Genomic DNA, 24,619 nt, shown 5'->3' on the forward strand with positions numbered 1-24,619 from the left:
ATGGACCTTTTCAGATCCATTGTTGGCATTTTTTGTTTTACGTAATGCACTAGCTAAATATGGAAAGATTTAGTGATGCAAAAGCATGAAATAGGGAGAAAAAAGGAGGAATTGGTTGAATAGCATCAAGACTGCTCAGGACTTCCAGACCTGACTGAGGGAGGCATGGTTCGCCCCTCACCGTCTTTTTGGGTGAAGCAAAAGACAAAAGCAGCAACGTGAGCACCTTGGCCAAGTTGTTGCGAACTTCTTACCTGCTGGTTTTATGCAGTGCCACTCCCACCATGGAATGGAGATGGAGCCAATGAACAGCCTGCGATACTAAATTTTAGTCACAGGTGACCTTACCAAGAATATAAACGCGTTACCTGAAAGCCATAAGCTCTGTGTTCTTCCAGTTACCCTTTGCATCAGACCAACAGCCTCAGTCGTATTTTAAAGGACTTCAGCTGCAACTTCAAAGTTGCAGTATTCACCACCCAGCTCCGAGCCACTGAAGTAAGATGAGGGCATTTTTCTAGATGCATCACGCTGCAGTTCTGGGGTTTTTTTACTTTGGTAGCACTTTTCAGAAGTTTTCAGAACCACCTACACCAACAAACATTTTTCTGCTACACAATCTATTCCTCCTGAACCCATTTATGCAGCTAAAATAGTTGTACCCTGCAAACCCCAGCAGAGTCTGACCAAACAGATCAGACTGGGTCCATTTCGAAAGAGGAGGCTTTATACTAGCTATGATCTGTAGCGGGCTGCTTTTAGCTATTAATGTTCAGTAGTTCCATGATTGAAGGGGCTTATTTTCCTCAATTGCAGACAGGACATCGAGCAGCAGTTGGGCTCCCTGATCTTGGCAACGGACATCAACAGGCAGAATGAATTTCTGATCCGTCTGAAATCTCACCTTGACAATCAGGATTTGAGGCTGGAGGATGCACAAGACAGACATTTTATGCTTCAGGTAACTTTAAAAAATATTTTTCCACTGTTGTTTTTTATTCATTTCTCAAGTCACAGTATTTCCTAGTATATGTTAGAGTAGCATATGATGCCGTGTCTGGACAACAACATCTCCTTACCTGTCACCATAAACGCTTCCCTTCTGCCACCTGGCATGTCAGGCAAGCATAAGGTGCCTCCAGTATTTCCTTATGTAATTTCCTTGAGTTAAAAAGCTGTGAATGCAACAGATACAGGAGAGTGCCAAGTGTTGAGAAATGAAGATAAAGCTATGAATTACTTTATTTCTAGACCACTGCTTCCTTTGCCAGGTAATGCTTCGATTATAGTCTCTCTTCTGGCAAATGTTACTTCACTGGTGTTATTTTCTAGCACCATGCAGGAGAGCCCCCTTGTTGGTGCTCTTTGCAAGACAGCCTGACATCAGGTACCCAAGTCCCGTTTCCTGTGATGGATGTTCCGAAACTGCCTCTCCAGAGACAGCTGTTGCCATGGCAGCAGGTGCTTCTCTGGTGGATCTGCCCAGCTAATGAAGAAACCATGTTTTATTTAAAAATCAAATAGATTCAGACTGGTTCTTCCAGCTAAGCTCCAGTCATTAACAGACTCCTCAGAATAAACCTCTACCTATTAAAGCATTATTGTGATTAAAGTAGCTGCACATACATGTTTCTCTGGAGAAATGACATTAATTGCACTCTTAAATACATAAAGGAGTTTAAGTAATCATCATCATCTGTAAACCAAATATCTACATGTTACCACTTTGTCAAAGTTACAGGAAAGGTGACAGTTGCAAGGAAAGAAGTGCTGATCTGCTAATTCTTCTCCCTCCAGCAGTGTGGGAAATCTAGTAATCTGCTCACCTGTCCTCCATCAAACATGGTCTTCTGTCAGATTGCTGCGTGGACCATGCAGGGCAGGACGATGGTGTATCATATTTCTGGACAGATTAGGCAAGCAAGTGGTGCAAATGCCAAAGGCAGCAGGATTGCAGATCTCAGCTATGGCAGAAAGTTTTTTATGCATTTTCTGGAAGATAGGAACTAGGATACAGACATAGCAAGATTTTCATTTATCTGGTGGATTAGTTGTGGAAGAAGAAGAGAAAAAATATCAAGAAATCTGGATTATCAGGATAAGTTAAAGAATGTTTGAAAGGTCCTTGTAATAGTAACATTAAGGGTAATCAATTTAATTCGAAGAGAAAAGTGGCTTGGAGGCTTCCCTCCTCAGTTCACAGGTCTGAATTTATACAGGAAATATTTCTTATGTTTTCCTCCTGGATGCCAGAATGATTTCTGACCTCTGTCACGCCAGCTGACTGTGTTCAATCTGTGAAGAAATGAGGCACGTGACATCTTGTTCCAAGGCAGTAAGACGGACACACTATTACATAGTTTACTTTTCTGAAGCAGTTACTGGATTTTAAAACCCTCTTGCCCTCCTGTACTCATTCCCCTGCAAAGTACTTTCTTAAAAGTACTAGTTAACTAAGTGAAACCAAGCCAGGGCAGTGCAGAGGGCCCTGTGCTTAGCTTTGTAAACAAAAAATACGCAGACGTGAAGATGAAGTGTAATTGCAGCGAGATGCAAGGTCACTCACTGAGACCGCAGAGAACTGATGCCCAGATACACCAGCTTGGCTCTTCCCTTCCTTGTCATCAGCCACGGAAGCTGAGCCAGGCAGTCAGCAGGAGCCAGCCAGAGGCTTTTGTTGGCTTATTCCTTGCAAGGAATATCCAAAACACTTTGCAGCCTTGGAATTTGGCCCTCCTCTTGTTCTCACTATGGTAAAGCGGAGAACTCAACGAAAGTTTTGTTTGCGGCTTAAATGAATGCTCTTTCCTCAAAAGGCATGTTTGGGTGAGCCTGCGTCTCTAAAATGTGATCTTAACCCTTCCCAACGTTGCTGGCGAGGCCTTGGAGTTTCATCACTGCGGATGTACTGGTGAAGCACTGCTAGACAATAACTTACTTTCTCACGGCTGCTTTGCTTCTTTGCTTTCAGATTGCACTCAAGTGCGCTGACATTTGCAACCCCTGCCGGCTCTGGGATCTGAGCAAGCAGTGGAGCGAACGGGTCTGCGAAGAGTTTTACCGGCAAGGTCAGCCCCTTCCCCCGGCAGTCCCCTTCCACCTTGGCTTTCCAGGCGTTTTGTGCGGCGAGCCAGAGGTCACACCGCCTATCCAGTCTGCCTCGAAATGTCCCTCAAGAGCAAGCAGCTGAAGAGATACTCAGCCTCATTTGAAAAATGGGAGTGGGTAGAAGAGCAGCAAGTGTTTCTTTGCCCTCACTGCTCCTTAGCAGCGTGAGACAGGAGGGAGGGCTCTGCTGTGCCTCAGTGCTTGAATTCGTCTGGAGAGCCCACGGCTGGATTCTCCTCTGAGAACCTTCCAGTCAGCACTTCTGAGCTGGAATGGCGCCAGGGCTACACTGCACCAAAATCCTACCGCTGCCCACCGTGTTCTATCTCGCTTTTCATACTCCCACTACAACTCCAGTGGGAGCCTTACCCTCGCTGCTCCCCAAATATGACACATTCTTCAGCCTACAAATGCAGAGAAAGGGTTCAAACGCGCTTCCCAGCACGCCGTTGAAAGGGCCAAAGTAGGCAAGCCAAAGCTCTGCTAGGACCTATTGCAAATGTTTTCCAACCCCCGCAGAGCGCGCAGTCAGGCAGGGGCCTTTCTGAAGCACAGTAATTACACCATTTGGCTCTATCTGCATAGGCAAGGTCACGCTGTGCTACAGCACAGGGTGCAGCAGAGTTTAATCACTGCTGAATTCTTTGTTCGGAGCATCCTGAGAGCCGAAGGCAAGTGGTACAAACACTGGAAGAGCACGCAATGAAGTTCCCAGTTCATTTAGAATTCTGCACTACAAAGTTAAGTCACATCCGAGCTGGTGCTGGTACAGTTAGTGCATAACAAGGACAAACAGGTCAGCAAGTTAATTTTCAGCCAGTGTTAGTTTAAGCTGGTGAAATGTCTTTGATGCTTTTGAAGCAACATAAGCAACTTGCCTGATGCAGGATCGTTTAGCCAGATGTATAGTCAAGGCACAATCAATATCCAGCTCATGAAGACATGGCACCAGTTGTGCGATACTTCCCCTTCGGTATATTGAGAGACCATGCCTGAGAGGCAGCCTAAAAATGTAAGCTTTTTAAAAAGCTTTGTAACCTCGTAACCTTGTAGCTTGAAAAGCTTTTTTATTTTTTAGAAAAGCTTTCTTAAAGCTTACATTTTAAAAACTTTAGCTATTTTAAAAATCAAGGTCCTCAGAACGCTTAAGGGCTCAGATTTAATGTTCATTCAAAAGTCATCTTCCCTTAGAGAGTTTTTTCTTTGTATGGATACTCAGTTTCTCTGATACCTAAAAAGTGCAAAAAATGAAGGTATTTCGCCATCTAACATGGTTGTCATTGGTGGAAGATTGCAGCTACTCAAATCCACACAGTTGCAGTCACTGTAAGAAGCTGGCATAGGTATGGAGAAGAGATAAATGTGGCAGAAAATTACTTTCTCTTCCTTTTTTCTTTCAGGTGACCTAGAACAAAAATTTGAACTGGAAATAAGCCCCCTTTGTAATCAGCAGAAGGATACGATACCAAGCATCCAGATCGGTGAGCATTAGTTTCATTGTCTCCTCTCCATGTTTATCTCAGTATGCACAAGCCCCCCCCCCCACAGTCAAGTTGTTTTAACCATAAGAACTGCAGGTACCATAAAGGTCATGACTCACGTTCTAAATAAATACAAAAGAAACCTCTCCAAGCCACATATGCAACAGAAATACAAAGGAGTCGTTGCTTGGGGAAGGGGGGCCGTTCTGATACCTGTGGAGAAAAATGGCAGCCAATGTGATTAAACCCTGGTTACCTTCTAGTCTGAAATCTCCTCAGAGAAGGATGCTTTCCCTCACAGATTTTAGCGTTACGCATGCAGATAGTCACATCTTGTCGCGTGTGCTGGTCAAGAGCTGCGTATTTCCAAGGGAATTGATGGCTGCTTGAGGGTGTATGTTACATCTCTTCAGGGGGTTTGCCCCTTACATCGCTGTATCCTCTCGAGGCACTCTGGGGGGCAATGAAGCCGTGGAATGAATTTGTTCCTCACCTGCTGTCCTTTGTGTTTCCCCAGGGTTCATGACATACATCGTAGAGCCACTCTTTGAAAGGTGGGCCCAGTTTACAGGAGATACCCCCCTATCTGAAAATATGCTAAACCATCTCAGGAGGAACAAGGCCAACTGGAGGAGTTTGCTCCACAAGCAACACAGCAGTAGTCGGAGCAATGACCACTCAGGTCAAGTGACTGGCAGCCAAGAACAGACTTCAAATAAGGAAGAGACTCCTTAGTGGCCGCTTTGCACTTTTCCTTATAGCACTGCTATCTCCATCTTGATGACAGCAGCAAACAGAGTCCGGGGGAGTGAGGAGCCTGTTGTCAAGACTGTGGAAAAGGGAAGAAATGGCAAAGCAGAAGCTGTAAGGGTCCTCACGAGCAAGGCTGCAGTTCTGCTGGGCTCCTTTCTGGATCTCCTTCTCGTTTCTCTTCCCTCTCTTCATTCTGCGCATGCCTGATGCCATTTGTCACTTCTGCTCATGGACTGCCTGACTGCTGAGTCCCCCTCAGTGGGTTACAGCTGGTGTGAAAGAGGGAGGGTTACTGAGAGAACAGGGCAGATAGAGGCACTCTTGGTTATATATTCATTTACCACGAGACATACTGTGACATATGTATATAGGCCCAGAGCGCCCTACGCTTTCCAGGCTGGCAGCTGGGCTGCACATGAAACCACCAGCATCTTCAGCATCCAGAGGACACGGACTGAGACAGCGCTCACAGAGGGCAGAGAGAATCTGGTTATTTTAGTAATTAAAACAAAAACCTTTTTAACTTTTGTATTCTGTGCACTAAACAACAGATCTATAAACCTTGGACTGAAGTTACTCTCCGTATACACAACTCCGGTGTAACAAGGCTCATTTTGGTAACCATTTTTATGCCACTTTGGATAAAAGACGGGCATCTTCTCATTGCAAGGAGCAGTATTCCCTCGCAACCGAAAGGGAAGGTGTTGTACAGTCTAAACCTTTGAAACACGAGCAGATCTATCTTTTGAGTACTGTTTCAAGTAACATGTTTATATTCATATGTGTACATTTTCTGTAAATACAAAGCGCTACTGATTCCCATGCCAAAATACTGGAGTACTGTGGGATTGCTACCTGTAAAAACGTTGGCACTGTGAACAGAATACTGTTAGTTTTAATACAAGAGAAAGCATTTGTAAATATGGTATAGAGTTTATTAATATACACCATTGTTTGTGGATAAAAGCCTTAACTTTTAGCATCGTTCATCTTCTGATAGCTGCCAAAAATCCTATGATCGCAAGATATGATTCTGAACTGCCTTTCCGCTATCCAAGGTGTATCAAAGGTCACTAAGGAATGAAGTCTGGCAGGATAACTTCTTGAAAACTTCAAACACATTCCACATGGGTCCGTGTTGTTAATCCGTGGCACCTTGTACGTTGGTCTAGGCAAATGCTTCACAGAGCCTGAAGGGTTAACTTCTAAAACAACCGAAACCCGCAGCAACACCACATAATTTGACAGTTCAGCCTGATTACCATTTATTCAAGAGCGCGAATTTTTATTAAACAGCTTAGTGATTTACAAAGCACGACATTCTAACAGCTCTGGAGTCCAATTGTTTTCTCAAGTGATGTTGCAGTGTAGCTGATTTTATCCCCACATTCCCTTCTTTGATAGATAGCCAGCATCAAAATTTTTTTCTTTTTTTTTTTTAATTTTAAAAAAGTACTTCAAGTGACTTTTACATCAGTCTCACTCAATGAAGGAAAAAAAATGCGTTGTAGTTAGACTCTTAAGAAAAATCCTCTTAACTAACTATCATAGTAGTTGAGGAATTTTCTAAGGTCTCGAGTTTGTGAAAGGCACATGGCCTTATCTATGCCATAAACAACCTCACTTCGGATAGTCTTTATAAAACTGTACTTAAGCTTCCATCATTTCAATGAGATGATGACTGTATTCTCGGACACCACTGCATTGTACCAAAGTGACTGTCCTCTTCTCTTGTGCCCCCAGAAGAATTAATGGTATTCAGGTAAAGGATAGTGGTGTTTGTTGTAAACATCAAATCAGTGTAGCTGTTTTCCAAGGGAACTAGCAGATACGGCCATGTAATCATGGTTGGACGTGAATACCTTGGAGAGACCTGCAAAGAAAGCTGCTTAAGTCGGTGTTTGAGAAAGCCAATATGCACCCCTCAAAGTGCAAGAGGCGATAAAATAGAATTTTTTGTCAATTACAGGGAATATTGACTTGATTAGACAAAGTGTTCGTGCTCATAAGGTGGCTGTTTTACAGGAAAATAAAAAGCATAAGTTTTACTAAATGATCTTTACTAATTCATTGGATGCGTGTCATGAGAGAAAGAGACTGAAACCCGGTGAGGTACAAAGCTGGAAATCACAGTGAGAACACAGAGCATCCTGAGAAGGATGTTTTTCTTCTCCCCTACTGTTTTGTAGGCTTTAAGCAGTAGACAACATTCTTCCTCTTCTAAATGGGACTCACATATTAGAAGTACCATAACAAGCAAAGAGACAGAGTTGTAGTAGAATAAAGTTATTTCTAACTACAGGAATAAATGTCTTTTTAACCACCTGACTGTGGGGGCGGGAGCATCACCACTTTGCAGCTTTTTTTTCAGTGAATCTTTCCTTCTGACAGATTTAGGACAATTATTAGGACATTACGCAAGCAGTGTAATGTGCTGCTCAGAAGCACTTAAGTACATACATACAAAAGGCTGTAATTTCCCTTGTTTTGTCTTCTTACTAAGAAAGGGAAGCCATTTTCCATGTACTTCAAAGAATTTTTTTATAATGTTCTAAAGTTTAGGTGAACAAACCCGGTGTCTAGCAGCATAAAAAAAGCTCTTGACAGATATACTGTTGAGCTGTTTCTGAGGAGCTTCCAGAAGGACGGTCCTACAGGAAGGCGTAGGTACAAACTGAGTTCTGTTACAGCTACAGTAAACCCAAGACCTTTTCTGTAATCAGAGCCTACAGCGTCCATTACAAATCTGCTCTTACCAGGTTAAAACTTCCCGACTTTGAAAAGCTGCTCTTAGAATGAAAATGTTGTGGGGTTTTTTGGTGCACTGAACATACTTGCTAGATTTCAATCAATCACCTTATCTGATTAATAAAACAATTTAATTTATAAAAAAATAAATACGTTCAGGGTGGCTCCTGAAATGCTTCTGTACTCGTGAGCCAAACCCATCCTGAAGGTTTCAGTCTGGGCCGGTTTGCCTAGGGTGCTCTACACAAAAGCGTGCTGAAAAGTTCGGCTCTGGCAGCAGATGCCTGGCAGTCAGATTCACCGGGGTCCGCAATGCAAAATGCCACCACTTGATTTCTTACAAAGGCCAAACCATACCCAATACAGCCAGTCCAACCGCTACAGCCAGTCCAACCGCACCAGTGCTCAGTGTATGTGCTTGGGATATATGTTTGGTGTTCTCTAGTCCGGAGGATGCTTCTGTACGGGGACTTCTCCCCAGGATGCCAACAGAAATCTAGATGCACAGAATAGAAAAACATCTCTGCAGAGAACAGAGCTTTCGGAGTTGCCAGCCCTAGTAGCCACTTCACAGAAAGGCCTCATCAATTATTTTTCTTTCCTCTTGGACCAGTGCAGCTAAAAAATTCTGAAGTTTTAAAAGTGGATTAGGTTTTTTATGTAAGGAAAGAAGCAGAAAACTGCTAAAAGCAGGACCTTAAAAGGCTTGTGTGCCCCACAAACACAATTGATTTGGTTAAAACTTAGTTTCTTTAAATACAGATTTCATACTATCAAAGAGGCAAATTCTGTGTAAAATAAAAGGAAGTGGTGACAAGTGAAACTTTTAGGCTGGTTAACATAATGCATACGTATGCATTTTTGTTATGTATTAAGATTTTACCTACCTTTGGGCTTTTAAAGGTCAACATTTCAGCCCAAAGGGGGCAAAAAAGGACTGTTGAAAATGAGTACCTTTGAAAAACAGAAACAGCGAGAGGAGCAGCTGAGATTGAGTAGAGTCCATGGAGGAAAAAACCACACATGATCCGCAGTGGTATCTAACCTAATCTACAACACGGGTCAATTATTTTTGTATAAACTGTTGCTTTTCGTGAAGAAAATAAGTCTCCCCAAATGATCAGTGAGAAGGCTGCTACCACGGTGACAGAGATAAGCCTGTTTTCACACTGCATAGCTATCTATCTCACCAGCTTTTCCAGTCTGTGGTTGAAATTCCAACAAAGCAGAGACAGAATGCATACCAGCCCATCCAAACTGGCTCTCCTCAGACAGGAGAAACACTCAAGCAGTCGTGATTTTTGTTTTCAGCTATCAGTCAGGGTACCAGCCATAATTTACAGCCTTATATTTGAAGTCACTCAGCTGAGTTGTCCATACAGTACTGCCATGCCGCTCCTGACACCACCATCCCCTGCTCATGGCCCACAAAAATCAATACTTACCTTTTAATTAAGATCCTGCAAATCGAAAAAAAGCTACCCCAAAACACAAACAAAACAAAAACAAAAACCAAGCTTCATGCCATGAATATGTATCCAAATTACTTTGATTGATTGGTGCAAACTATTATTCTATTATTTGTTTCTATAATCCATCCAATATTTTAGGTACATAAACTTTAAGTGCAGAGCATAAGTTTAACTTGGATGTAAAATATATTCTGCTTTATCTTTGAATTCAAGATTGTATATGTCATGTTTATTGTAAAGCATTTTATATATACATATTCACATATCTTATACAACTCTATGGGCCAAACACTGGTCCCACCAACTTCACTGGGACCAAGAATCAGCCCCCATATGTGCGTATATATGCCATATGCATCATTCTGAAAGGAAGCACTAGATTGTGTGAAAATGCTGTGACTGCTATGCAGTGATGCCAAGAGACTTAACTGTATCTTTTTTAACATACTGCTGTAAGTATTCATCATGTCAAAGAATGACAACTAATAAAAAAGGGGGAAAAAAAAAAGTGTCCAAAGTTCTTTGGTGGAGCCAGTTGATCGAAATCATCTCCTTAGTTTGTAGGAGACGTTCTGGTTTGACAAGGCAGCGAAAGTTCTGCTGCAGCCATCCTTCCCCGCTGCCCCTCCTTCCTGCCAACAGGATAATCACTGTGCACTGTTTCTGAGAAGAACTTTTCTCTAAATTCACCCAGAGCCTTGCTGCAGGAATTTAAATGGAGCTACCAGAAAGGAAAGTCTTTCCACAGATTTCTCCTAAGCATATAGTAGAAGGATTTTCAGACCACAGGGAAAATGTTTCCCTGTTAAAGTATTATTTAAAGAAGAGGGAGTTGTGTTTTACTGTTGTTTCAGTTCCAGTAAACAGTTCTCCTTAGTATCATTGGTTAGTTTTAGTCTCTGTTTTCTCGTTTCTCAGTTGCAGACAATGTTATATGTGATACGTGCTACGTGACAGAGGATTGTAAAGCGTAACTGAAAATATAGGAAATACCAACATTCTACACTGATGATAAATATTTTTCTAAGTGAGAAATACTTGTTGCTGATGGACTTCTGCCACTGCAGGGACTCTTCTTGACGTTGATACATTTCTAAAGCCAGGATTATTTGTACCTCAAAGTCTTCAGTAACAACACTCACATACGTGTGTTTGCGCAGAGCAAATGCTGCAGTGGAACTGAATACCGTGGAGCTGGAAGTGGATTTGGTTTCAGTGTTACTTAGCCAGTATTTTAAATTCACTTTCTTAAAATGAAAAAACCACCCTTAAGAACCATTACAAAAAGTGTTTTCATGTGGTCCCCAGATGCAAGCTGAATTGCAGAATGGATTCTGGACCGAAGCCCTTGATACCTGTCCCGTATATGAATGGAGTTGTGATGGTTTCTCCAGGACGATTTTTACATAGCACTGGGAAACCACTCACCATTTTCCACAACAGATTTAGGAGTGTTATATTCAGGACAGCTAAGGCAATACATTTTCCTACTCCTCACAGGCACTGTCTGTACAGATGCTGATGTTTGATGCTTCAGAGCAAATAATGTAAACTAACATGTTGAGTCACAGAACTTAACTGCAGAAGAAAAATAAATAATACAGCAAATTTTTTGTCCTGGCCAAAGACTTAACTGTGGTTTTAAAGCTGAGGTGGAGAACCTGAGAAATAAAACTATTCATTAAGAAATGAAGCAATACAATATGCACATGACAAAGAGTCATGACAAAGGAGTGTCTGTCACCTCTATTTCCCTAAAGGTGAGGAAGGTGGGGTCTCTCCAGTGTCCAACACAGTCCAATCCTCTCTGAGCTAATACAGGCATAATTACAAGAATGCAGTGGGTTTAGGAACAAGGCAGGTGTTCCCGCTCCTACACCTCTTGATCTTTCAGTGATGTTGTGTACTGAGCAATCTCAAACAGCTATTCACTTACAGACAGTAAAGGAAACAAGGATAGAGAAGGGCTGAAATTGTCTCTGCCGCTAAAACCAGTGGGTCTCCTTACTATATCCTGGCCTAGTTTGCTCTCAGGCAGTTTTGCTAAGCACCATGCAACAGCTCCATCCACGACAACTGAATTTTGCTACCGCCAGCACCACTTCCTAGAAGCTACCGTGGGTGTCCACACAGGACCACACAGACCTAGACATAGAAAGAAGTATTGCAACAGCAGATGGATTTTACGTCAGATGAGTTTATGGTAATAGGCTTTACAGAGGAGAGTTGAATCCTGGACCCTACAGGGCTCTAAACACATTGTACTAGATTAAGAAGGGGAGATGGCTGTCATAAGAAGTTGCAACTCAAATGGAGTATGAGAATTCATACAAACAGGGATAAAGAGGAGTTGTACTATTATCTCTACTATCGCCTCCTACCTGGAGATAAAGTCTATGGCATCATTTTCACCCTGTCACCCCTCTCTAGAAAGTGCAAGTACAAGAGTGAGAAGTGCAAAGAAGGGCAGCAAAAACCATTCCGAAACATGAAAAACCTCAAGAAGTAAGAGACAGGACAGGGGGAGGAAAGGCTGTAGCTTCATTAGTACCACCTATAAAAAAAAAATTAACATCTGGGCAGACTGCGGTCTGCTTTTTTCCCCGAATCAAAATACAGGTAAAAGAAAGTAATACACATGGAAGATGCTGTCTTTAACCACACAGCAAAATTTAAAAGCACATTGAACATTTTCATGAAGAAAAAGAAAATTTAGTTACAAATAAATATTAATAAAATCATAATCTTGGAGAAAACATACTTTAAGAGTTAAATCAACCTTTGATTTAGAATGATGCTTTCATGACCTACTCATGCAGGGCAGCAACTGCTACATCCCAAATCCAGAGTATTTGTATGTGCGAAGGATTCCTACGAGCTTAGCTCATACATAAGCGTATTTAAGCATTTATTTATGTATGAGCCTAGCTTATACATAACCACCAAAAAGAAAAATCTAGAGCTATACCAACGCAGGTATTTGATGCCCAGCCTCATTTCTATACCAAGACCTACCAACACCTGGAGACAAAGTCAGGACTAGTCACTTTTTTTTAATCTTTCATGTTTTGCAGTGGATAAATATATTTCAATTCAATCTTTAGAGGGAAGAGAAAAATACATATATATGTTTTACCATCATCAACTGAGAGATGAAGACACAAGTGGAATTAATTACTTTGTTTAAAATGTACTATTTTGCTGGAATGAGGTTCCATATATACGACAAGTAATTCGGAACACAGGCACTGTCCTCTGTGGTACCAACACACAACACATTTCCCCTCAGTGTAATATAGAAAGGCAACACCATCAGTTCTACCATCAGGGCAAGAAACACCAAGGAGTGACCGTTTCCACAACGTGCTTTGAAGTACCTTTTACCAGCACTCAGGCCCAGTGAAGACGCACGTACATCCGTACGCTAACTGCCCTGACTCCCACATCGAAGGGAAACCTTCCTCACCAATGCTGCTGCCTGAAGACCGCCCGCGTAAAGACAGGCACTGAGCGAAGAAACGGAAGGCGGTGATGATGTTGAAGGGGGACTTCAGCTACGCAAAGCAGCTAAGTGTCGTCGGTACATTGTATGCTTGGGGTCCATAAAGGGGTATACGAAGGTTTTAAGATTGCAGATACACTTCCTGCGTTTACTTTCATTGGCGCTACAAAGATAATCATGGCTTGGCTTCGCGAACGAAGATTTGGGAAGGGTTTTCCCTACGCTTACCGCAAATGCGCTGATGGCTGAAAGGACCAGTGTGGCAGTGCACCCTTCAAGCCTGTGCGGTGGATTTTTTAGGTGAGGTGCAGCGTGTGCGGAACTGGCTCCACCCTTTACACCTGAGGTTCATCTGCCAGGGCCTGGCGAGCTTGGACGGTGACAGCGAAGTCCTCGGGTCGTAGGTTTGGTTAGAGTGTCCTTCTCTGAGATGATGGATGCCTTACAAGGCTAAACGAGCTCCATCTGCCCGGGTTTGGAGTCAGAGTTGTCCTTCTCCTAGGATGGTTGCCCCAAGGCTAGTGAGCCCATCCTGCCCGTGGACACACTTTGTCTGACCCTTCAGCTGAGACCTGTCTGGCCTGGGAGACCCCACCAGAGGCACATGCCACCACCAGCACAGCTCTCAACCTCACAAGGGCACGCAAGCTCCTTCCCCATGGCAAGGGGATACCCGTGAAAGAGACAAAGGTAATACACACAAACTGTCTTACCTGAAGGTAGTAGTGAACGAAAGTGAGGAAACCTGGATAGGAAGCTGCGTAGACAACGTCCTTCTGCACTGCTCTCTGCTCGCTGTGTCTGGAGTCCTGTCTGGGGATGAGTAAAGCTGATTATCAAGCCCCCATTTTTACCAGCTTAGATCTCTTGCTCCTCCGTGCACACCTAGTTGTGGTCAGCTTCTTGAAGACACCAACTAGTCATGAGCAAGACAAAAAAAAAGAAGCAAGCTTTGGGAAAGTATGGTATTATGTTCCAAATCATATGTTACATTCTTTTGAAGAGTGGAGTGACTTCCTTCTACCCCCAAAAGAAAGGGAGAATTCTCCCTTCTCTGGGGTACTCTGGGTTGGGCTGGAAGAGAGGAAGGTCAGACACTGCAGGGTGTTTCATGTAAGAGAGCCGTAATAAGAAGCTTACTTGGAGAACACAGCAATAAAATTCTTGCAAGGCTTCACTGTCACCTAGACATCAAAAGGACTTAAGAGACCGCAAGGACTCCCACGCAAGGGCACAATAAGCAGAGAAAGAGTTACTTCCAATTGCCTTTTTATTTTCTGTCTTCCTTGGTCAATGCTGAGTTAAAACAAGGAAGGTTTTAAATGTAATAAAACCTGCCTTTTTGATTTCAAGAGAAATGTTTTCCTGAGGCTCAGGTCAGCTTCAATTCCTGTCACACGTCTTTTTAAGCACAGTTCACAACAGTATGAAACCTCTCTTTTTTTTTAAGACATTACCATATACATTTCATAAGGATTCGTAGTTAAAAGTATTACTATTAATGTTTGCTTAGGAAGGAGTGTAGGAAAAACGTCTGGATTTCAGCTATCTTTTGCCAAATCCTCCATCTGCCTGAGACCTCAACATATCGCAACACAACCTCGCGTTACGAACAGCCTTCACGTTCTTCGGAACAGTTCCACTGCTAAGTGGAATGTTTGCAGGCTTTGAGACGTGTTTATGATTCATTAGCAGAGCGACCTGGCATTTTGATTATTACAGCTTATCAGGTTGGGCATTCAATGCTAGATAAAGGTGGAATTTATTGGCCCTGTAGTTGGACTTCAGAGCGCTATGTAGATCAGGACCGTCCAAGGGACGTCAGTACTGCTCCTACCACAAGTCTGCACAAAATAAATAATTTAATTACAGATTCACCTTACTGCAAAGCTCAAGAAGAAAACCACCACAGACCCTGTAGAGAGCTAGATGTGAAAGGAGAGCAATTAATGATAAAGCAGCTAAACTTCTATGGCTTTGTAGAAAAAGTGAACTAATCACCTGAAAGTACCTTAAAAATACCCTGGACATTTTGCTGGGTTTTTTGAAGAAAGTTTATTCCTTCACAATCCAACGTTCTTCCTTTCTGGTACCTCAGTGTCATTAATTTAAAGGGAGAGGTTACGTCATCACTCTTGAGGTACTTGATAGCTTTGGGTTTTGCCTGTGGATGTACATCACTCTCATGGACTCCTGTACAATAACGCGGATGTTCTTTTTCAGCTGGCACAGCACATCTACTTCAGCTTAAACTTTACTGAGATTCATGGCAGTACAGAGTCTTCTTAGAGCTCTGAATATCAGCAGGGAGTTTGCACCTTCAAGAGTAACACAGGTTCCTCCCTCTGTGAAATTAAAAGTAGTTTTGAAGTGTAAAACATTATTGAGAGCTCAGGCTCCTCCCTCTGTGAAATTAAAAGTAGTTTTGAAATGTAAAACAAATATCTTTATTGAGAGCTGATCTCCTTGTAAGACAACCTGGTGTAAAACATTATTGAGAGCTCAGGCTCCTCCCTCTGTGAAATTAAAAGTAGTTTTGAAGTGTAAAACATTATTGAGAGCTCAGGCTCCTCCCTCTGTGAAATTAAAAGTAGTTTTGAAGTGTAAAACATTATTGAGAGCTCAGGCTCCTCCCTCTGTGAAATTAAAAGTAGTTTTGAAGTGTAAAACATTATTGAGAGCTCAGGCTCCTCCCTCTGTGAAATTAAAAGTAGTTTTGAAATGTAAAACAAGTATCTTTATTGAGAGCTGATCTCCTTGTAAGACAACCTGTGATAAATACATTAGAAAATAAACATACCTCAAAACTTCACTGCAGACAATAACGTAAGGGGGAAGAGAAGGAAGGCACCATTGTCAAAAGGCAGTTTGGACAAGAGAAATCTGTTAGAAAGTTGACCCGATCCATGTATGTGAGACCCGAGGTTTTCATCTAATTTCACCTGGATGTCAGAAGCCATAAGGGGGTTTTGCTGGTTTTGTTCATTTGTTTCACTCTGTAGTTGGTTCACTGAGGACTAGCTTTGAGTTCTGCTACAGAGAAGAATTAAAGAAGAGTCACCATACTATGGACATCACGCTCATTGCTGAAACACGCACTCATTCAAACGATTCTAGTTTTCACTTCCTGGCACTGTTCGTATTCTGTTTCTCTCTGTCAGACAAAGAGCCTTTTACAAGGGCCACTCTGAGAGTAATTCGTCCCATTGTTACGTCGGCCCACGATGTCAGAGGTGGACGTTGGTGGTGTGGCAGTAGAGGCTGACCCTTCCCGTCAGTATCCTTTAATGGATTTTGTAGCTGTGCGACAGGCGGTGGCAGAGGGGCCGTCTGACAACGTGGTGTCTGACGTGGCACTACGTGTGAAGCAAAGGTGTGTGACTGAAATCCTCTGTGAGGAAGAAACTGCCCCTACTGACACTCATCAACACTTGCTGAACGTTTATGGAGACCTACCAGTGGGTGCCAGCACAGTGAGGCGGTGGGTGACACATTTCAGCTGTGCTGACAGCAACGGTGGGTCCCCTCCACTGGTGCCGATAATTATGAGCATGGCACCCAGGCTGTTGTTCATCGCTGGCAAAAACGCACAGCCAATGGTGGCGATTGTGCCAAAACACTGTTTTGTAGCCGAGAATTTGCTCTATCAAATTGTGTTATTGTGCTCTTCATACCTGTCGTAGTTTCCATGGAAATACGTCGTAATTAGGAGGCATTACTTTTGGAGTAACCTATGTAGTACCTTTTTTTTTTTCCTCTTCATGCATTCACAGACAAATCAGGTCGCTGCAAACACATTTTTTGTTTCTGAAAAAAATACAGTAGCAAAAGCTATAAATTCGAACAAGACTCCTTTGTAGTTTTCCAACTGACTGTACTAGAACGTGCTCCCTTTCTGAAGGCCTAACCTACTCTGGCATTATCGTTATGGCTTTGTGCCATCATTCCCATCTTCATTATTCCTCTCAATGCAATTTCTGTTTTTAATTATCCACAATTTTTATCACTTATTTCATTACTAAAAATATGAAACTGCATTAACTTAGAACCATTCTCTATAACCTTAGTGGAAATAATTCCTTTCAGTGATTATCTGCCAGTTAATCAGTTCTATATCCATTTAACACCTACTTTGCGGATAATGCAAGGGCTATATTTTAATTTACACTATTCTATTACAGCTAGTTTTGTCAAAGATGATTTAAAAGATCTCTTTTCTAATAAAGTCACATGAGATCACTCCTGTTACCTAAGCATTTCCAAATCTGCAATGAGAGCCCGTCATGACTCTCAGCTCTTACCAGGCCAGCTATTCATGATCACTGTGCTCAGACAAGGTCTGGCCCCATAACATTTTCTCAGAGCTACTGGGACTTTACTGTAAGGCAGACCTGTCTGCTGGAGAATGAGAAAGGGTTGAGCCCTCTGATCAAGATGCAACCACCTTTCTCCATGGCTTTTATTACTCTAGAGAGAAGGAGAAGGGGAGTACAGGGAAGAAAATGATGGTCTGTGAGTTTGTACAGAAGGGTAGAAATAGCACAAGTTTCTGTGGGTTCCCCAGGCAACTACTCGCTTAGAGGACTGTTAACAGGCTCTTCTCCTAGCAACAGCACCAATAGCTTTGAAATCATGAAGCAGGATCTCCTGAATTCTGTTTATTTCCCTCACCTTATGATAGTATTTCTTTATTTGTGACCTCAGAATTCTAACTCAACATCGAAACCCATTACATCAGTGACAGACTATGTTATAGAGCATATTATTTGATAGAGATCAGTCTCACTAGCAACCCCATTGCCCTAACGTACCAAATACAAAGCACACCCTTCGAATTTTAAAGAGAAGGCTATGCCACTACTGAGGAATAATAAAGGGGCAGAAGATTTGCCAGAAGTTTTGAAAACACGAGACTCTGCAGAACCATAACAAGTAAAATCCTAACATAATTAATATACATGCAGACAGTGCATGTGAGAGGAACAGATGACATAAGAAGCAAACACATTCAGATGAAAAGAGAGTGGTCAAATAGGCAGAGAAGGAACAGGGGTTGTTGACAACGCCCACGTTTCACCTGAGCCAAGTCAAAGCACAGCTTCACACTAGCGATTTTTACCATTACAAAATTCTGGCTTCCAGATTACTTTCCCACTGCACATGCTGGTAAGGCAGCTCCTAGGTTAACAGAATTGAAAACAAGACTGTTGAACTTGACCTGAAAAAGCATAACAAAACCAGCCTGGCTTATCCAGCCCGCCCCGGTAGATGCCAGTCCAACGTGGTATAGAAGTCAAGCAACACACCTCCTGGAAAAAGCATAATGCAGAAGGATGACCAAATACCAGCCAGTATTTGAAATTAAGCAAGAGCCAACAGAACACACATACAAAAAAGCGCAGTATTCTAAAGGACAAAACCCCTCCCTTCAGCAGCAGAGCACACAACCAGCCTCCCTGATCCACCCTGCTCTTTCAGAACTCTTAACTCGCATCCCTCAGCTCTCACTACCAAAAACCAAGACAAATACTCACAGGCTGTAAACTACAGGGTGACAATGCATCAAGCAACCGTGAGGCAGCAACAACACACGAAGAAACTAAAGCTAAGCTTACTTAGAATTTCTTCCTCCTTTACACCAGCAGCTGTTGCTCAGTGGCACCTGCCTCCCAGCAAACACAGCTGCTGTGTTAACCGTGAGAGAACTCAGAGGTAACACAGAGAAGCAGCAATAATCAATCACGTTTAATTTTCCCCATTCAGTAAAATGCAGGGTACTGAAGAGGAAGCACAGATGGCAAGAACAGAGATCTTAAACGTACAAGTTCTTCACAGTTCAAGGTGACAGGATAGGTAAGATATTCCTTATTTAAAAATACGTAGCTAAATACTGCCTTTAGTTCCGCTCTAGCACCTCTAATGAAGTCGGTAGTGATACAGAAGCAGTGCTGAAGGTCGAACTTCGTCCAGCCCCACAAACATACGCTTACCCAGCTTTATGAAAGCACCTAAACTCATTCAAACAATTGTTTACATGTGACGAATTAAATAAAAATGTAAACTTTCATACCAGATCGACTTTTAATTAGTAAGCAGCAGCATTATTCTCTCTTTTATAACCTAAACATTATCCACACAAATCTCTGCAGTTTTGTGGCGATGCTCATTTTGTGTGGGAACTGCACCAAACACAGAAATTTTTTCCAATCACCATTTTACATGGGATATGAGAGGATGTTTCTTCACGAAAAGACTACTGCCAGACGCAGCTCTTCTCTAACTCACCACCTAAAATCTTCTGTCTGTTCTCCTAGCAAATAAAGAAGTAGTATATTTATTTTGTGAATAAGAATAAACTAGCCTGGTGTTGACTTTTTACTAATATCCAAATTCCCATAAATATAGTTCACCATAACACTAGTAGTTAGAAGCATGCACCCCTACAATTTAGTGAATACCTCTACGAAGATAAAAATACAAAATCCTGCTGTTAGACCCATTACTGACCAAGCAGAATTGCCGAGATTGCTGCGTGGCTCTGATCTAACACTGCTCTCTTGTGGTCAAACACAAGCTGTTCATCTGCGGAATGTATCAACTATTTACATCAATTCTTGTCAACGTTTTCGAGTATCTTTTATTCCAAGACATTTTTTGTTGATTAGGGGTTTACTGCAACCAGTGCCAACTCACCCCTCCCACCCCTCTGTTACCTAAACAGGGAATTTAGGCTCCTGCTTTTGAGGTTGCTGAGACACTCAAACAAAATGCCTAAATTACCCTTAAACAAGAGGTACAAATCCTTCCATCCCAATAAAAATGAAAATGAGAGTCTGAACACTCCTGCTCACATACAGAAATAATCTGCTTTTAAAGCCTCCTTCAGCCTCTCCGGCAAACAGCCTGAATGAAAATGTAAGCAGAAATTAAAATGAAACATAGCTGGAACAAAAGCACCACATTATATTCTGTGTGCTGAAAGAAAAACAATCAAATTACCACTGCAGAAGGAGAGATCCTGCTGACAGGATTACTGGCGAAAATAATGAATATCAAAAGAAGGGGCTTTTGATTATTATCATTAGTTATTAGAACTAATTCTCTAAATAAAGAATACCATGGAAACTAATGTCTAGCACAATCAAAACTGTTTCCGGGCTAAACAGCTAAATTATAACTAGATAAAACAGAGTAAAGCTGTGACATTGCCAATGAAACTACTATTCCAGTCCGTGGAATTCAAAACACGACATGGGAGTTTAAAGAAAAAGATCCCTTTAGCAACACAGTGGGTTTTAGAATCTTCGTTTTTCGCTAGGATGGCAAGTTCGAATACCCATTGCAGGCGCTCCCACACACACCTGAGTGAATTAGGATTCGTATTCACAGTTAAGGGGGTTTCACTCATTTCCTTCTAGTTCTGTTAAACACAGACCAAGATCATTAATTTGTAACTTAATTTCAGAGACGTCCTAATATAAACTAAAGAACACAGAGGTTTGGGTTAGTATGGGTGATCTTATAGAAGAGAGCTATTTTATTAACACACGCCCAGAGATGGACGTTTCTTTGCTGAATAATTAAGAGATACAAAAAATTACTCTGAAAACTGCCGATAAATACAATTTTTTTTTCTGTCAGCCAGATAGTAAAAAGCTTGTCAAAGACCCTTCCAGATTGTGCCTTTCACATTTGTCAAATCACAGGAAACAGAAGCAGAATTATTTACACAGATACAAGGATTAGTCCATATATTTCCTTTCTACATAACCTGAGTTATTCTTTCTCAACACATGCATTATCTTTGATGACTTCATAAGATTCTTCCTTTCCTTACAAACTCTCTTCTATACTTACTATCCAGTACTTGTCCTTTTTTTAGCTACAGTGTTTATAGTAACTTCAGCTTCGTACTTCAACAAAGCATTTCAAAAAATAATGGAAAATTCATCATCGCTGATGGACCTGGTGGTTCAAATGTGCTTTCTTGTAATAACTTCTCTCTTCTTCTTTTTAACCTATTTCTTTTATCCCCTGAGGATTAATATTATCTCTTAATAATACTTACACCTTGAAAAGAGAAAATCTTGAAGGAGAATGACCAAGAGAGTCTGATTATGCCAATGGGGGAAGAAGTACTGAGACAAGCGAGGCAGGTGGAATAACTGAATGGAATTGAACTGCAATATAAATATTGTACAAAACACATGATGCTGCATACAAGCAGTAAGGCAAGAAAGGAAAAAACTAGTACATTTATTGACAAAACACTACAAAAACTTTGCCATCACAGAATCATCTGGTTGGAAGAGACCTTTAAGATCATCAAGTTCAACCATTCACCCTGCACTGCCAGGGTCCCTAAACCATGTCCCTCAGCACCACATCCACACGGCTTTTAAACACTTCCAGGGACAGGGGCTCCACCTCCACCTCCCTGGGCAGCCTGTTCCAAGGCTTCACAACCCTCTCTGTAAAGAAATTCTTCCTGATACCTGACCTAGATCTCCCCTGGCACAACTTAAGGCCATTTCTTCTCATCCTATTGCTTGTTACATGGGAGAAGTTACACTAAATTACATCAGTCCTACAAAGATCTAGCCAAATCAAAAGCACACATCCACCTTGTGTAGATTTTACCCTAGAACAACGATTTTCAAAACGACTTTTGCAAGGAAAAAGAAACAAAGGCATAAGCTGTAAAATGAAACTGAGAAGGGATAGCACGTCCTTTCAAAACACCTCCAGAGATAGAAATCAGCATTTTAAGACCTCAGACAAAACCACTAAAGCAAGCATTGCAGCAGGAGTTAGAGCTCTAATTGTTATTAACCACCTTGTAAATCTTTAAACTACCATTTAGACTCTACAAAGTCAATTAGGAAAGTTTACAGGTACTTCGAAAGAATTTGGTAATTAATCCCTAGAGCTACGCTTCAAAAAAGCTTCAGGAATAATTTTCCATACAGGGCAATAATTCTCCCAAACAAGATAAAAGGGCAAGAATGGATTGTGGGCTGACACACGAGCAGAAGTTTGTAAGATGGCAAGCACTAGCACTGAAAAATAAAGAATATAAAACAAGGTAAAATAAATACAAGTATATGAAAACTGAGAAAGAAAAAATACTACTTGTCCTGGTTTGAGTTAGAGCAGAACTCTTTCTGTTCAGTGATTTCACTTTCCAGCTCATCTCTTCTAACTCATGGCACTTTCTGAAGTTAACGGCATATTTCTGCAGACAGTGTCAGCTTCCAGAAGTGACAACACTTGATGTTCACAGTTACCACCAGGGACTGGGATGCAGACAGGCTCTGGCTCACGCTTGCTCCTGTGCAGACCAAGGTCTCTGCTAAACCCTCTGTACCACAGTGGGGGTACAGCAAGTGAGAGGCTGCACTTGCGGGAAGGAGCGGACAGGACAGGTGACCCTGCACTGACCAACAAGGTGTTCCATCCCATACACGTCATATTCAGTGTAAAGCTGAGGGATCACAAGGGTCAACCTCGCTTCTTCAACGGCTGGTGTCCGAGGAGAACCCTGTCCATTCCGCCTTCAATCCCCATTCAATTGGGGGTGGAGTAAGTGAGAGGCGACATCTGCAGGGAGGAGCAGACAGGACAGGTGACCCTACACTGACCAACAAGGTGTTCCATCCCATATATGTCATATTTGGTATAAAGCTGAGGGATCATTAGGGTCAATCTCTCTTCTTCAGCAGCCGGTGTCCAAAGATGGCTCTGTCCATACTGCCTTGGATTCCAAGCTGTACTCTCCTGAATCCAGTTCCAGATTCCAGCCCCTGAATCTGGTTCCCGCCTGCCACTGAGTCCAGCCTGGGCCTTCCCCAGTGTCTGCCCACAGCACCAGTGGTGACAGTGATGTGGTTGCCAGCTGGTGGGTCGGGTTTGTTTATCTATCATTTTATTGTTATTATTCTCATTAAAACTGTTTAAGTTTTCCAATCCATAAATCTCTCCTTTACTCCCTTGCTCTTCCCCTTTGGGAAGGGGGAGCGATTAACACAGAGCACGTGTCACTCATCCAGTGGTCGGCCCAGCCTTAGCCCATGACTCCAATACTGAGGACAACGTGGTTCAGTAAGACACCTGCATTCTCACTTAGAATTGTAATAATAATGTCTTGTTCCGTGAAACTACTGAAAGTTATTAAATCAAACCATGCCCTTGACTAAGGACAATGCGAATGTCAAATCTGCAATTGTTTCTCTCGTCACAGATGGCTGGTAATGCCCATTTTGACCACCGGAAAACTTCTGGAAGGCTTTTTTTCTATGCATCTTTCATCAAGTCACAGCAGTACACTGAGCATTGGAATAGAATCTGCAAACTATTCAAATTTCAGACAGACATGCAACAACAATGCTCTAAAGTATCACACAATTAATTCGCAGATTATTCAGATAAACCTGGAAGTTATTACAGACATAGCTGCAGCTGGTGCCACTATGAAAAACATATTGGCAGAGCACATGGGATCCTGTTCTGAGAACGTGGTACAGGAATCAGGATCACAAATGTCTCCCAGATATCTACAACCATTGGTGAAGAGATCTCCAATAAAGCAGAAGTGAAATCTGGCTGCAGACCTTACTAACTTCAGGACAGCAGTTGCTTCGATAGTCTTGACTGTAAGACTTCCTTTCTTTCCCCAAGGTTTCTGATCGGTAACTCACAGCTAACTTGTTTAGCAGGACTCCTTCGTCAACGAGGCTTTTGCAAAACCCCCAGACATAATTTTACTATTTAGATGTGACTAAAGAACAACGTAATTCCTGAAAAGAGGTATAGACTGAGGATGTTAGACAAAAGATTAAGTGAAGGAAGTGTTCTGAGAACAGGGGAAATAAAACCAGTCACAGAAGGCCAACACTCAATACACGAAACAAGCAAATTGGGGGCACGAGTAATGACAGTTTAGTTTACAATGCAACATTTACAAGTTCTTTCTGTATCAGCGCTGATAAATCAATGAACAGCAGGTTAGCTATAGCATATTTACCAGAGGAACAGCAAGGCACCTTAGGTCCCACGCTGAAGAAGCTACAAGCCACCCGTTGCAGCCCGGCCGCTTGGTGAAACAAGCCAATCAGATCCACGGATAGTGCAACAGAAACAAGTATAATCGTGATTACACCACACTCAAAACGCACCCAGGGAGAAATGGTGTCACTCAGCATAGACTGAGGTAAAGAATCTTACCCACAAGGCATCTCAAGCAGTGAGGGTAGAGAGGGACCGAATCTGTCAATCCATCCATTCCACGTAGTTCCAAATCACCTCCTGCCCCATTTTAGGGCCAGCACTGGGGCAATGTTCATACCCAGGTTTTTGCATTACATCACTGGTGTAGATGTGGGTGTGGAGATGACCGTAGACAGGCTTATCACTTACGTTAACTGCACAAAGTCTGTCAGTTTACACCTGCACGGGTGGAGGTAACAGCTCGTTTGTCCAGGGCAAAAACCAGAAGAATGCAACCCCCGGAGCTCTGCCCCACTTTTACACTCCCCATGGGCATCCGGGCAACACCA

At 42.3% G+C, this 24,619-nt stretch overlaps 1 protein-coding gene across 1 annotated transcript in view; it reads left to right on the forward strand.

Annotated features, from left to right (window-relative positions):
* Positions 1 to 6,356, forward strand: part of LOC104492089 (cAMP-specific 3',5'-cyclic phosphodiesterase 7B-like) — a gene marked incomplete at its 5' end in the record, with an annotated part of 12,875 nt that extends 6,519 nt beyond the window's left edge. The window contains 4 exons of the mRNA XM_010134595.1: positions 817 to 961; positions 2,972 to 3,068; positions 4,509 to 4,589; positions 5,107 to 6,356. Of these exons, the coding sequence (XP_010132897.1) occupies positions 817 to 961; positions 2,972 to 3,068; positions 4,509 to 4,589; positions 5,107 to 5,324 (541 nt within the window). The remainder of the gene's footprint in view (positions 1 to 816; positions 962 to 2,971; positions 3,069 to 4,508; positions 4,590 to 5,106) is intronic.
* Between the last annotated feature and the right edge of the window lie 18,263 nt (positions 6,357 to 24,619).

The sequence above is a fragment of the Buceros rhinoceros genome, unplaced genomic scaffold (genome assembly GCF_000710305.1).
Source record: "Buceros rhinoceros silvestris isolate BGI_N320 unplaced genomic scaffold, ASM71030v1 scaffold10934, whole genome shotgun sequence".
In the NCBI taxonomy this organism is placed as follows: Eukaryota; Metazoa; Chordata; class Aves; order Bucerotiformes; family Bucerotidae; genus Buceros; species Buceros rhinoceros.